The sequence below is a fragment of the Phascolarctos cinereus genome, unplaced genomic scaffold (genome assembly GCF_003287225.1).
Source record: "Phascolarctos cinereus isolate Bilbo 61053 unplaced genomic scaffold, phaCin_HiC Scaffold_5;HRSCAF=322, whole genome shotgun sequence".
Taxonomy (NCBI): Eukaryota; Metazoa; Chordata; class Mammalia; order Diprotodontia; family Phascolarctidae; genus Phascolarctos; species Phascolarctos cinereus.
In genome coordinates this window covers 223,850,507-223,866,897 of record NW_027555958.1, presented here as the reverse complement: position 1 = coordinate 223,866,897, position 16,391 = coordinate 223,850,507, and the positions used below count along the sequence as shown (strand labels likewise).

Here is a 16,391-nt window from a genome sequence, read left to right as displayed (position 1 = left end):
AGTATGTCAGAACATAAGACTGGAGTGCCAGTGTGCCAAGTTTGTTGAGTTCTGGGTATATAAATAGCTAATTCTTATTGTGGGAGAGCTCACATTCTAATTGGGGATAACTGCACATAAAGCACAATAAGGTGAGGTCTTCCAGATACTCCTCTTAGCAGACGAAATCATTTTGATAGTATAATATCAAGCACTTAAGACATTGCAGAGCCTCCCAAATTAAATTCATGATCAGTCTAAAGAATTTGGACTGTTGTCCCAAGAAAAATTATATGTGTGTATGTATGTGTATATATAAAATGGGTAAATTGTGTATAATTTGTATATCACATAAGTTATATGTATGTGTATATATGAACACCTACATACTCATATAGATAATTTAGATATATAGATAAACATATATTATTTGTCCTTTATTTAGAAGACCAATGACATAAACATACACAGACACACGCGCGTGCACGCACGCTCTCAGAAAACCTAAATAGTTTTGATTATGCTTTCTTTTTTAAAAAAAATTTTGTGTAGATGAAAAATCAGCTTTAGAACAGAAACCTTCAAAGCCAGCGGCTCCCCAGGTACCACCCAAGAAACCTACTCCTCCTAACAAAGCCAACAATTTATTAAGATCCTCAGGGATGATGTATCCAAAGCGACCGGAAAAACCAATTCCTCCACCACCACCTCCTATCTCTAAGTAAGTCACTTCATTTTATATTAATTTTTCTGCCATCAAAAAATTAATTGCATCACTAAGAATATTATGTTTTTAAAAGTAACCGTACTGACCTTGTTTTCTGTTTATTTTTTGGCAAAATGCTAATCTTTCTGTGCTTATCTCCCAAATTATAATGGAAATGTTATTGCTTTTGTGATATTATGTACCAGATTTATACTTGTTGGTTTTATAGAATAGAAAGAATAAAATTAAATCTCAATTTTTAAAAATTTTTATAAATTGCCAGTATCTTTAAATTATTTTTTCTTATTTTTAAACTTAGGCATCAAAAAAACCAAATCATTACTCAACAGTTCCATATTATTTACTTTTTAAAGGTTCATATTAACTTTATGAAAATAGTATTTGTTTAATTTTTTTTTTTTTTTAATTTTGCACATGTTAAATGATCACTCTGTCTCTTTGGTTTTTTATTTTAGGTTCAATGGGGAAGTTCCTGTCTTCCCGTCAAAGACAGAAAATGAGCCAGTATTGAAACCAAAGTTAGATTCTGAACAAGTACCTTCTAGACCAAAATCAGTAGACCTAGATTCATTTGTAATAAGGAGCTCTAAAGAGATAGGTAAGTTAAGAAATACAATAATCTGTTATAATTTTTAAATCTGTGAATGTATATTCTCATTAAAGTCCTAACATGTAGATCTTTACATGTGACGTTAGTATAAAAAGTAAAGTGGAATGAAGGCTTTACACATATTCTTATTATATGTGGTCTGATTGAACAAGTTAAACTAAACTGCAGGTGATTGATCTCAATGATTTTAAATGATATACTATATTTCTAATTAATCATAAGGCTGCAAGAGATTTTGAGAGAACATCTGTCTTAAACCTCCCAAACTGTCCGAGACAGAATAGAATTCATGCTGTTTTAAAATTCGCCCACAGAAATTCCACAGCTTTTATTTCTTTCATTGCTGAACAGCAATATTAGGTTTAAGAAATACTATTTTGATTCCTCTCTGCTTTATTTTAAGGTAGTTTTCTTTTTTATTTTTGCACTCTAGCTTTGATTAAATAGACTCTGTGTAAAGGCTTTTTATATATTTGAATAACGTTTCATAACCTTTTCTGATAAGCTGACTGATACTCTATTCATTTTAGACACAGATCTTCAACCCTTGTTCATCTTTGTGATTATGCTCTGTACCTTTTCCGATTCCCTTCCATTCCTTTTAGTTGTGAGGTGCAGAATTGAAAAGTGAACTCTGGGATTTGTGTTTCACTAGTATACAGTATCTTGTGAAGATTACTTTATAATTCTGTTGGTAATATCACTATTGCCACTTTTTATAGCACTTTGCACTTGTATACTGCTATTTACTTTTTAAAACATTTTTACAGATAATAGACTTTTTTCTTCATTACAATTTAAAGTGATGATGCTTTTATTTTTCGCATAATACAGGAAAGGTACAGGTTGATTTAGTGACTTAATTAGCGTCATACAGTAGTGATTTAGAATAGCCTACAACCCTACTCAGTGCTTTTCCACTACTCCTTTACCAGCCTTTATGTTTTTAGGGGTCTTAGTATTATATGTTTTTTAAAAAAACTATCATGATATATTACTGTTTTGTTTGGGAATTTTTGCACTTTAATTTTCCTTTTTAAGTTAATATCATGCTGTACTATCATCGTTTCTTTTTGACTTTCTAAATTCTTAGACTATTCTCAAACAATATCCTTGTCCCTTATATTAACTATGCCCTATAATGTGTTAAATGTTTGAAACTTTTGAATACTACCAAGTTTGAATCTTTCCCAACAAGCACTAGACAAGACATATTAAGAACAGGGACTTTACATGATTTCGCTAATGTAGGGAACTTGAATAAGGAAACTGCATCTACCAATAAAGATTGGCCTGGTCTCTGCAATTTATAATCTTTAGAGAATTACCTAGGACACCCAGATTTTAGAGACTGAAACTTGGGGTGTTTTCTAACAAAATAATTTCCTTGCCTACTAGCTATTGATTTAAATAAAAAGAGCTGCTTTCATTTTTTTTCCTTTTTATAAATATTTTTACCTTGGCTTTTATGGTTTTTTTTATGTAAGCAAACCTTAATCATTTATAATTTTGAAGTGCATTGAAAAATTTGTTTTTAGAGTTTTGGTACCAAAGTCATAATCTGCCTTTAAAAGTCAAGGAAGTAGGTAATAATAGGTTAAGGGATTTTATTTGCTTCTGGTTCTTGGAAGTGCGTTAATGTTGTCGTTGAGCGCATCCTTATTTCTAATTTACAATTTTTTTTCTATTACTCTTCTCAGATTCTGATGACACTTGTTTGGGGAAAGTGTTCAGGGCCCATGTAAGATTTCCTGATTGATTCTACCAAAATATTTCACAATATACTTAATCTACAGTGCCTTTGCTTTTTAATTCGATTACCTCTCTGTTGAGAATGTGAACATCTGTTTTTCAAGGCAGTAATTCATTTTCCTCTCTGTCTGTATTTCTGTCTCTTTAAATGACCTTAGCTTTTCAGACATCTCTTGTCATTACATTTTTGCCTTTAAACCTTTTTTTTAATATTAATGTATAATATAGTGTGATTTGTTTTTGAGAAATTTCTAGCAGAAATAAAACATATACTTAATACCGTATGAACCAAATTAATAAGTAGTAGGAGAAAAAACTTTATTCTTAACTTTTTAAGAAATCCTTTCCCACTCTACCTTAATATCTAGATGGATAATAAGGGTACCATTTTGAGTGGTTATTAAGCCATTTGAACTTTACTGGGGCATCTCTTCACTAACTAAAATTTAGAATAGAAATAAATATGCAAGCGATATAGAATAGCAGATGACTAAATCCTTACTTTAATTAATGTGGCCACAATACAGAATGCAGATAGGGGTTTACTGATAACAAAACGCAGCAATTGTAATTATTAAAGTAAGTTGATTTGCTTTAGTTCAGTCACCCCATAACTTAAGGCCATGGAATTAAGGAAACAACTCTTATAATACATGTAAATATTGGAGAGTTGATTAACATACAATTAAGTCTACAAATAGTTATTGCACACAAAACACATGCACGCACATGTACAGGCATAATGGGATACAAAAACTGCTTAAGTGTAATTTTACCTTTTCCAAGTATCTTAGGTTCTGCTTGTTTCTGTTTTTCATTTAGGTTATAGGGTTATTATATTTAAAACTAGAGGGGAACTTAATGGCAGTTTTATTTAGTAATGCTCTTAATTTCTATTTATTTTGCCCTTTTTGTGACATGTTGACATTTTGAAAAGCACCGTCCCATGTACATACCCAAATGGAGCCTTAGTCAGCAATGAAAGCCTATAATAATTAATGAGTTAAAGAACGTATCATAGAAATAACCCATATGGAAAGGAAAATTACAATAATGAAACAAGAAATAAAATTTCTGCGATGCAACTAAAGCAGTCTTCAGGGAAAAATTGTATCTCTAAAAACATACATTAACATAATAGAAAAAATAAATAACAACTTAGTTTATGGTCAGCTAGATGGTACAGCGGATTGAGTTCTGAACCTGAAATCAGGAAAAATTTTCTTTCTGAGTTCAAACCTGTCCTCAGACACTTACTAGCTGTGTGAACTCTGTTTACCTCAGTTCCTCTTCTGTAAAATGAGCTGGAGAAGGAAATGGCAAACCACTCCAGAATCTTTGCCAAGAAAACCCCTAATCAGGTCACAAAGAGATAGACACAACTAAAATGACTAAAATTTTAATGCTTTACCAAACTATCAATGGAATACTTTACAGAATTTATTTAGAAAAGCTAAAAGGAAATGAAGACAGGGATGAATATAGAATAGCACTTCCAGACTTCAAGCTTAATTATTAAGCTATTGGTTAAAAAAAAATAAAGAAGTGTAACAAAACAGAATAGAACATGGGGAATCAGAAACAATGGAACCAGATAATCCAGTGTTTGAGGAACTAGAAAGTATAAATTACTTAGGAAAAAGATTCCTTATTTGATTCAATACTACTGGGAAAACTGGAGAGTTCTCCAACAGAAATTAGGCTTACATCAACCCCTTATGCCCTATTCCACAGTAAGTTCTAAATGTATATGTGACCTTAATATTAAGGATCATAGTATAAAAAAGTTAGAAAAGAAGCAGACAATGTACTTTTCCCAATTGTAGATAGAAGATGTATTCTTAACCAAACAAAGGTACAAAAGACAGATAATTTTGATTACATAAAATTGAAAAGCTTCTATATTAAAAAAAATTACTTCAAGAATAAGAAGGCAAACAGTTATATGTGAAAGATATATTTTTATCAAATTTCTCAGGTAAAAGTCTGGTGTACAGGATTATAAAAAGTGACAGTTATATGACCAAAGACCAATCCCCAGTAGAAAAACGGTCAAAGGATGTGAACAAAGAGTTCTTAAAAGTGAAATTGAATACTGTTAGCAACTATATGAAAGAACACACACACACACACACACACACACACACACACACACTTTTTGATTTCCCAGATAACAACCTATTTGTGTGAACTCCCTGTACCAAAGGAAATCTGTGACTTTATAGGTAAAATCCTAGGGAGTTTGTCTTCAGGCAAAAGTTTAGTGGCATACCAAGGACCCAGGTTTCACTGACTCTAAGCAAAGTCCACTACTCCATGATGCTTTTTTTTCTTCATTTCATCCTAGGAAAAGTACCATGCTTAGTTTTTCTCATCCCCCCCCCCCCGAATTACAGTATTTTTCTTTGGGTATTGTGAAGTATATAGAGACAGCTTGGCTTAGTATGTAGTATACTGGTCTTGAAGATCTGGGTTCACATCCTGTGTCTGATGCTTGCTAGCTAGTTTAGCTATGCTTGCTAAAATTCCCTGTGTCCCAGTCAACTCTCCAATTATAGATGGCTTTCCACACCTAGAATTCCTCACACTGATGAAATCACAGATCCCTCTCTTATTTATTCCCATTTTATATGATGCTGAGAACACATAAATCTATTTAAACACGCAGTTCCCACTTCCTTTTCAAACATATAGAATATATCATTTTTGGAAGTTTGTTAGAGAGATGTCACAGCTCAGATATTACTAAGAGGTTATATTTTTTACTGAATAGTAGTATTGCTTTCTAGTGACCTTAAAATCAGAAGGAAAATCTAATATTAATCCTTAGAAGTTAAAATGATGATGCTGGTATTGGTTGCATTGGATATATTTTTTCATAATTGGCAGTACTTCATAGTTTTTCCCTCGAAAAAAGTCTTCCAAATTTAAAAGATAGCTTTGAAAGGACAGACATTTTATTTACAGTATTTCTGTGGTAAGGAAAATAAATCAATCTCCTGTTCAATCTTATTTGTTCATTTACTGTAATCCCCCCCATATGATCGTATTACTAAGACAGTAGGCACCATGTAAATTTTTTAATACGTAAAAAGGAACACTGTATATAACCTCACAGGACTTAAACCATGACAGATATGCATGAGCAGACATTGTAACACTAAATTTCCTGTTTCTTTTGACTTTATATTTGTGAGTTTTCTATTATTGAGATTATCAAATGGGACATGAGCATATTTTCATTGAAAATATATAACTGACATAGTCCATTTTTCTGTTCAGGTTTTTAGATCTCTTGACATCTGTAACCTTTAAGAAAAAAGAAATATATAGCATTAGTCATACTTTCTAATGTTGTGAAATCTCAGAGTCAATGCTTATTGGTATCATATGCCAAGAAATTGATCATACATAATCTAGTTATAGCCATCAAACATTTGTATCAGATTGTATTCTTAAACAAAATCAGTGTTTTGAGGCCATCTTTATTCTCTTTCTAAATTTATATACTTCTGAACCTGTAGCTATAGTTTATTGAAGCAGGCTCATTTAATAATTAAAAGGATAGAGCTCAAATAAAAAAACAGTTCTTATTTAAGCCTAATATGTAATAACCATATATAATCAATATGCTGAATATTGAAGCTATGCTGTTCCTTCTACCAATGTTTCTTTTTCCTGCTTTGTAAAATAATTTTTGGGTTCAGAATCTTTTTTCTAGACATTCCTATCCTTGACTTTTCTTTCCAGATTTTGTTTCCTATCCTGTTTGCCATGTTTCCCTTCTTACGTGTCAGGAAATTACCCTACCCTTCTCCATTTTGGTAAGATGCTATTCTATTAAAAAAAATGGTATACTCGGTAGAATTTACAATCTTGAAATCATAGAAAGTTTCTAGTCAGTGTTCCTTAAACATTGTTTGTTGTGTTTTGACTTACTTCTTGCCTTGTCTTCCTGAGCAGCCAAACAGAAATTTAGGTTATTTGAAAGTAATTGAATGATTGATATTAGCTATATTAATGGGCAACCTAATTCAAGCTGTTGTTACTCATAAACAAAATTCAAAGATTTAAATATTTTAAAGGATTTTTTAAAAAGGATTTTATTTAAATGATATGTTTAAGGATTTAAGTATATGATAGTGTGCTCTCATTAAGTATTTCATGAGTTTAGGGTGTACTTTAAAAAAAAAACTAACCTAAGAACAAGGAAGTTGCTAAGTTAAGACTGTTCAGCTATAGAGAGAGCTCAAGAGTATTATTGTTATTATTAGTTGTTGGTTATGTGAAAATGTTTTTTCATGAGTATGGTATGCAATGTTAAATTCATCTTATGTTTTGTTTGTCCTTCCATTTTTCCCTACTTTATCGTTTATCATTAATTTTTTTTCTTTTTTGTTTCTGTTAATCGCTTAAATATACATTAAAAAATAATACCTACAAATCCAAAATGACTGATTGTAGTAGTTACTGTGGTTTTACTTAACAAAAAATGTTTAGCAGCAGCAAAAGCAGACTTCTACATTCAAAATAGAGAAAATACTTTCTTTTTACATGTAGCATCTCTATTTGGCAATGAAATTTATAAATATAAATGCTTGTATGTACATCTTGATTGGAGATTAAAAAAAATTTGATGATAAATACCCTTATAAATTATTATTTGTTTTTTTACAGTATGTATAGTCTTATGGCATGTGATTTCTTACATCTGAATGCAGACAGTTATCAAAAATATAAGGAGATATTAAAGTGCCTATTTTGTAATATTAATGTAGCAGAGTGAGGTACCCAAGATGGAAAACACAAAATAATCAGAATATGAGGTTGGAAAAGTGATAAATATTATTCAAATGAAAAGTATTACTGTTACTATAAAACTGGCATTGTTAGATAGGGTGCTTCCCTCAACCCTTCTACATTCTCCATTCCTCCCAGACACACAAAAAATGTTGAGAGCTGAAGTGGGCCGTGGATATTGGGTTAAAATGTAATAAATTATTAGAATACTTTAGAAAAATGAAATTAAATATATAGAACAAATGAAGCAACTAATAAAAAAAAATTACCAAAGTTTGTGGTAAATGTTACCTGGGGTTTGGGGTGGGGCTAAGGAGAGAGGGCATAGATCTAGATCTGAGAGAATCCAAAGCTATCTATTGCATTATGAGACAGCTTAGCTCTGAGTCATGTGGGTAGGGAAAGTCTAGAAGGATATACAAAGTAATCCATACTAGAATGACCCAGTGTTCCCTCAGGATCTTCTCCCAACTTTAGCATGAAGCATGAGTAAAGTCTTCCTTATCAGGGGTGAACCATAGGGAAAAAAGGCACCTACAGAATGAGGTTAAGCTTCACCAGCTTTAACAATGACAAATAAGATGATGTTCTCTATATTGCCTTTTCCATATTCTCCTTGTCTTGGGATTTCAGACCCTTGGGGATAGTAATACAGCAAATAGAGCAGTAAGTAAAACTAATAATACTTTTAAGCAATTGCTCAATGAACTTATAATCTGAGTTGAGAGTTTAGTTATAACCCTAGCTGTATCAGACTGAGCAGAACAGAACAACTTAGGCTTTTTCTTTGTACTGACAAACAATTTTATGTGAAAGTATACTGTTATACATAACTGAATTCATAAGTGTCATCATAAAGTTATGACTTGGTATCTTAAATGGGTTTCATGTATCCATATTTTCCTTTGTTTTGAGATATATAGTAGTTAATGCTTCACTTTAAAAAATAGCCCATGATTTTTTTGCGTGTATTTTTGTTTTTGTATTTGTCTTTTGTTTTTACAAAATAAGGATTTAATATGTTCCAGATTTTTTTATGCTACTATTTCTAAGTAGCTATGGTTCCATATTTACATGACTTGTTCTGTATCTATCTTTTTCCCAAAAAGTACTTTTTTGAAGACTGCTTCTGTACATGAACTTTATGCTATCTTAATTAGAAAAATCTGTGTTTGGGTTTAATTATATCAGAGATTAAACTTGTTTTTAGAGATTATTTTGTTTTCCAAATGTATATGAAAAATATAGTACAACTTTGTGAGTCATTACATGTAATATACTTTTAGTTTATAGTTTTGGAAAACATTTCATTTGCTGTTTACTAATTTGATTTTGTGTCTAGTAAGATAAATGATCTACATATTTATTTTCATCCTCTAGATATGGTAAATTTTGATGACATAGCTTCCTCCGAAAACCTTTTGCATCTTACTGCAAATAGACCAAAGATGCCTGGAAGGAGGTTACCTGGTCGCTTCAATGGAGGTCATAGTGTGAGTTATTTACTGAGTTTAAACAGCAGGTTGCTTAGAAAATGTGAAAGGGACAAAAGCGATCAGAAAGAATTCCTTCTGCTGTAGTCTTGCCCTCAGCATTTACCCCCCACCCCAAAAAAAATCCCTGAGCCAGTTATACCCATGTGAGCAATGGGTCCCAGAAACTTGTGGGTAGAAGGAAGCAAAGCAAAAATAAGAAGTGATCTAGCTGTAGTATAATGAGTAAAGCACTAGTTTTGGAGTCAGGATATCGAAATTTGAATATAAATCTTATGAAGTAATTATGACTTAGGTTAAGTTGCCAAACTTTTTAGTTACTTTTTCCTCAGTTTCCTTATTGTTAAAATGGAAATAATGCATGCACTACTTACTTTCACAAGTTTATTGTGAGGATTCAATAATATAATATGTGTAAGGCACTTTGTAAGCCTTAAAGCACCAAATAGATGAATCTTGTTATTTCATTTTTCTTATTTTTCATGTTGCCGTCATTCTGTTTTTCCTTTATATTAAACATCATGCACATAGGTTTGGCAGACTGTGCACATAGGTTTGGCAGCTGCTTTGTGTAGTTGAATAAAAGTATTGAAATATCAATTCATTTTCGAGAGACTTCTCCAGCAGCATTTATGTGGCATTATTGTCATCATGATCATCATGATTGTCATTCCATTTCCAATAGTGTAGAATGAACTCAGAGTTGGGGAAGCTTTCCTAAAGGTGAATATATCCATAATTCTTATAACATCAGAAAGTCTCAGGACTGGGAAAAAGGAATAAGAAGTCTGCTCTGTACATTTATAAGAGTATTCTTTCTGATTCAGAACTTCTGGTAATATGCATAATACCCATTTTGTTTTGAGCTTTAAAAACAGTCACTTCAACTTTGTTCCCTCAGAACAAAGTGAGAGAGAAGCACTATTCCTAAAAACTTCCATAATATGTATGTGGGGTGTAGCTTTAATGTTAAGGTGCCATTTCTTTGCTGTTTCCTTATAGTTCTGAATCTTATGATCATTTGAAAATAACCTACCCATTTCATATAATAATAGCTTACATTTTTATAGCTCCTTTATACATTTTAATACATGATATAATCACTTTACTAAACAACCCTATGAGGTAAGTGGTGCTACTGTTACCCCATTTTACAGATAAGAAAACTGAGGGTAATAGTAAAATGACTTGCACAACATTAGACATCTAGAAAGTATTGAAAATTGGATTCAAATCTACATCTCCCAATTTTTAGTCCATTATTCTCTCCACTACACTTGGGTTAACATAATAGCTGCACATCATTTCACTGAGTGAATACATCATCATTGTCATCATCATTGTCATCATCATCATCATCAAAAAGATCTTAATCATTAAAGAAATCTGTATAAACTGCCTTTTCTTGATTTGGCTGCTAAGTCCATTAAAAGTCCCAGGCTGCCCCCTGCCTCTTCTAGGACCATTTAGAGTCCTGCTCCTTCGGGAAACATCTCATGTCCGGCTGGCTTTATACTAACCTATTTTTAGGCTGCTATCTTGTTTGTTTGTGTACACACACACACACACACACACACACACACACACACACACATATGTTCTTTATCACTGTATTTGCTTTTGTGTAGTTGGAAAACCTCATTGTAATCAGGAACCAGTTTATTTTTAGCTTCAAGATAGATACGTAATTGGTTTAGTATAGCTAGTTTATTCATTTAACACCAATGAAATAAGATTGTAACAATTAAGTTGAGAACAAATGTTCTTCTTGGGGGAATGGTGGAGTTGTTCGAGGGCCTGTTGACCTTTTCTCTCCTTTTATGCTCCTATAATCAAGTTTCCTTTTAATTCTGTAGCCAATTCAAAGTCCAGAAAAAACCTTGAAGTTTCAGAAAGGTGAGGAAGAAAGTGCCAAATTAAAGACAAATGAAGTTAAAAAGGTAAGCTGCTATTGTTTAAAAGGTAGTCGTTATGCTAGATCAACATTGTCATAGTTTCTGGGATTTGGTAGCAGGGTAAGTCAGGACAATTATAGAATCTGAAGGCTGAAAAATAGAGCCTTAACCTTTTAAAGAAAATTATTCCCTCTCATCTTCCTCATCAGCCCCTGTTTTTACGCTCCTATATCTTACCTTTGGTGAGGGGTGTCCCCATCTATGATTTCATCAGTGTAGGAGGGGGCTTCAAGTAAGAAACTCTCTTCCAGTGCATGTTGACAGCTGTAGCCTCTAGTCTTGAGGTTACCTGGAGTACTGAGAATGTGATTGAGTGTTGAGAGTCACAGAGCTATTATGTATCAGAAACAGGACTTGAAACCAGATTATCTTGATACCAAGGCTAATCTGTACCTGTACCTGTACCTGTACCTTGCTACCTCTTTGGTCCCTATCCTCTCTAGGCTTTTAGGACACCACTCTCTTCTGGTTCTCCTCCTGCCTCTCTAACTACTCTTTCTCTGTCTCTTTTTTTGGATTCTCTTCCAGATCACAACATCTAACTGTAGGTATTTCTCAGGATTTTTTCCTAGGCCGGCCCTCTTCTTTTCTCCCTTTATACTACAACACTTGGTGATCTCATTAGTTCTTATGGATTTAATTACCATCTCTATGTAATGATTCTCATTTACCTATCCTGATTCAAACTCAGCTGACTTCATCTCATGTCTTTAACTGCCTTTCAGACATCTTGAACTCCATGCCAAATAGATATGTAAACTCAAGATGTCCAAAATGGAACTCATCATCTTTCCCACTAAACCTCTTGTAGAGGATAGCATAAACTACCCTGAGGCTCCCAACCTAGAAGTCATTCTGAATTCTTCACTATTTCTCTTCTTCTCACCCCCGCACCACCAATATCCAAGCTATTGTCAAGGCTTGTGGATTTTGCCTTTGTGATATCTCTTGAATACACTCCCTTCTCTCCTCTAGCACTGCCACCACTTTAGTATAGGCCTTTATCACCTCATGCCTGGATTATTGCAGTAGCCACCTGGTAGGCTGGCCCCTGCCTAAAGTTTCTCGCCATTCCAGTCCATCCTCCATTCAGCTACTAAGAGATTTTCATAAAACACAAGGCTGATCGTGTTTACTCAGTAAACTCCAGTGGCTCCTATTGTCCAGAGGAGCAAATACAAAATACTGTAATTGGCATTCAGAGCCTTTCATAGACTAGCCCCCTACCTTTCCAGTCTTCACATCTACTTTTTGATCCAGTGACACTGGCTTCCTGGTTGTTCCATGAACAGGAAACTACCTTGCAGCTCTGGGTATTTTCTCTGACTGTCTCCCATGTCTGATATGCTCTCCCTCCTCCAATCCAACTGACTTCCCTAACTTTCTTTATATGCCAACTAAAATCCCGTCTTTTATTAGAAGCTTTCCCCCACCCCTCTTAATTCTAATGTTTTCCCTCTATTAATTATTTCATATTTATCATATGTATAACTTGCTTTGGATATATTTATTTACATGTTGTCTCCATTAGATTGTAAGCTCCTTGAAGAATAGTGACTGTCTTTTGCCACTTTTCGTATCCCTGACCTCTAAGCACAGCTCCTGACACATAGTAGGCACTTAATAAATGTTTATGGTTGATCAGTTTATTGATTGATTGCCCTGTAGTGCATTGTATAGGGTGAAGTAGCTTAAATATAAATTAAGTGACTTAATAACTAAAGGTCTAAGGAAATATATTACCAGTTCATTCTCATAATACTGCAAAGATAGAATAGTATTAATTAGTAGTCACACTACATATGTATATGCCTTCATTATATAGTATTGTTATTCACTAATTGATATTATGAATATTTTGTATACTTTCTAAATCATGGAGGTTTACATGTTCAGATACAAGAACATAAGGAAATTGTAAAACTTACTAATTCTGATAGGGAAATGTTCTGATAAATAATAACAATAATAATAATATCTGGTGTTTATATAGTGCTTACAAATGTTATCTCATTTGATCCTCACAATAGCTCTGTGGGGTGTAGGTACTGTTACTATCCCTATTTTACAAATGGGGAAACCGGGGAAGACAGAGGATCAGTGACATTCCCAGGGTCATTCAGCTAGTAAGTCTCAGAGGCTGTGTTTGAACTTAAGTCTTTCCAAATCCAGTTCCAGCACTTTATCCACTGAGCCACTTAGCTGTATCTAAATAAATCAAAGCAGGGAGTCATTTGCAAAGAGAAAAGCAAGAATGAGGACTGAGCTATATGATCTATAAAGGGTGACCTTTGACCTCTGCTGCTGAAAAATTTTTTCATGATAGGTATATCTTGTTTTTCATAATTGATGATATTACTAGAAAGTTTTTTTTGTGAGGAGAATCATTTTGAGTGCTATAAAAACATCTTTTTAAAAAACAGAAACCTTTTCTTCATGTAATTAGCTTTTTAGTCCCTTTAATGGTCTTTGATTTTCTTCTTCCAGCCCACACTATTTATTCTCTGTCTTAAGTATTATAATCAGTTAAGAGACAGCTAAGTGAAAGAGTGCTGGACCTGGAGTTAACTGAGATCTGAGTTCAAATCTGACCTTAGACACTTACTAGCTATGTGACTTTAGACAAGCCACGTAACCTTTGTCTGCCTCAGTTTCCTCTAATGTAAAATGGATCTAATAATTGTACCTACCTCCCAGAATTGTAGTAAAGTTGAAATGAGATAATGCTTTGCAAACCTTAAAGCACAATATGGAACTATGTTTAATATGATTGAACATGTATAGCTTATATCAGATTGCTTGCCATCTTTGGGAGGAGAAGGAGAGGGAAAGAGGGAGAAAAAAATTTGGAACTCGGAATCTTATAAAAGTAAATGTTGAAAACTATCTTTATGTGTAATTGGAAAAAAATAAAATACTATTAAGTGGAAAAAATAAAAGAAACTGAAGCCTTAAAGCATCATATTAATGCTAGCAAATATTATTAGCCAGAATACATACCTTCCATTTGTGAAAATATTTTTACTGAAATAACTCAGAATATTAAATTACTCATTTATAACAATGTTATCCTACAATTATTTGCAAGGAACTTTATCGTAGAAAATGTATTAACTATCCAGCTTTTCAGAGATATTTTCCTTTTCCTCCTTTATAACAGTGTTTTATAGATGCTTTTTGATTTTACATTGCAGTCATTTCCAGATCTAACTGCGCTACCACTCATTGAACCTTCTCTTATAATAGAAAAAAATCAAGGTAAAATCAGCCAACAGAGCCAACAGTCCTAAAATTTAGTACATAGAACTTAACAGGATTCCACATGTGCTCTCATGAGGCCATATTATAACAAGATTTTAATTTTGGTCACTGTGCTTTTCTTAATATAACCACTGCTCACAGGAGCTTTTTTGAATTGCCATGTTGTACTGTTGACTCATTGAGCTTACCATATACTAAAACCCTCTTATCTTTTTCATACAAATAGCTCTGTATCCATACCTTCCTTATTTCGTATTTGTGAAGGTGATTATTTGAAATCTATTATAGGGCTTGGCATTTCCCCACTATAAATGTTGTATTATTAGAGTCAGTTCAGCATTCTCCTTTGGGTTCTTTTTGGATCCTGTTTGTACTGACTGTCCAGTGTGTTACTTATCTCTCCTAGCTGGGTGACTAAATTAATAAAGATATTATTTTGTACTTATCCAAACCAGTGACAAAAATGTTAAACTCTACAACGCCAAGGATAAATAACTAGGACATTCCTCTAGAGACCATTTTGCATGTTAACATGGATCTAGTAATGACTAATCTTTGTGTTAACCAATCATTCAGCCGTTTCGCAAATCATCCAGTTGTACTGTTGCCTAGCTGATATCTCCTATCTCATCTATAAAAATACCATGATGGACTTAGCCAATGCTTTGCTGAAATCAACGTAAACTATTTCTAACTGTCATAAAAGAAAATGTAATTAGCCTTTTCTTCTAGAGTTCTCTTCATTATCTTTTTTTCTTCTCATTCACCTTCAGCAGGAGTCCTCTCCCTTTTTAAAAATTAGACAGTTAATTTTTTTCCATGGTTGAAAACAAAAGAAAACAAAACAACTACCCCACCCCCAAACAAAAACTTGTTATTATCTTTACCAGCCTCAGCTCATTCTGCCTTCCATTTAAAACCCTCTACAATTTGACTTCGTGTTTTCTTTTATATTATTCCTATGAACACAACTCTCTTTTCCAGTCAAATTGATATTTTAGCATTCCGCAGGTACAATAACCCATCTCTTCCCTCCTTGCCTTTATTTACATAGGCTCCCAACAGCCACCTTTTCCCTCCATTCTGGAATGCTCTCTTTCTTCTCACTTTTATGTCTATGAATCCCTAGCTTCCTTCAAAACACAGTTTAGGTATGACTTCTTCAATTCATCTTTCCTGATCTTCCCCAGTTGTTAGTCCTTTCTCCCTCTTGAAATTGATATATTTTTGCATTTACTTTGCTGCATATATCTATCATCCCAATCATAGGCTTACTGAGGGCAGAAACTATCTTTGAATCACTGTCACTTAATATAATATAATATGTACAGTAAGCCCTTAATATGTTTGTTGAATTGAATTCTGAGCTTTAACACTCCCGTTACTATTCATACAAGGTCGTGGTATAATTTTTGTGTTCCTTTTGTTACTTGCTCTTATTTCCATCTGTAAACAGCTTTTTAATATCTTAGTTTTATCAGTAAGCTTCCTGTGGACCCCCATCATTTCTTTAAACAACTCCCTCCTTTCAGAGTTAGCTTACTGCTTTCTACATTGTTTTTAAACTCGTTACTGTACAATATGGTTTTGCTGTATATCTTTTTCCTTTTCAGGCATCTGTGTACAGCACAGCATCTTCAGCTGCATCTCCTAGAACAACTTTCCTCAATTCAGTAGATGCCAAAACAAAAGGAGAAATTGATGATGGGAAGAAAATCATCCTAGATGACCTCAGAACACAAGTTGTTGAGTTGTTGTGTGTTGTAGAAGCAATCAAAAAGGAACATGGGTAAGTCTTGCTTTTTCGCTTTGAG

General features: G+C 33.3%; 1 protein-coding gene across 1 annotated transcript in view; it reads left to right on the top strand.

Moving 5' to 3' along the window:
* CD2AP (CD2 associated protein) overlaps positions 1-16,391 on the top strand; it is a 165,388-nt gene that overhangs the window by 112,722 nt on the left and 36,275 nt on the right. Inside the window, 5 exon segments of the mRNA XM_020993897.2 lie at positions 532-700; positions 1,162-1,304; positions 9,249-9,361; positions 11,218-11,301; positions 16,191-16,366. Of these exon segments, the coding sequence (XP_020849556.1) occupies positions 532-700; positions 1,162-1,304; positions 9,249-9,361; positions 11,218-11,301; positions 16,191-16,366 (685 nt within the window).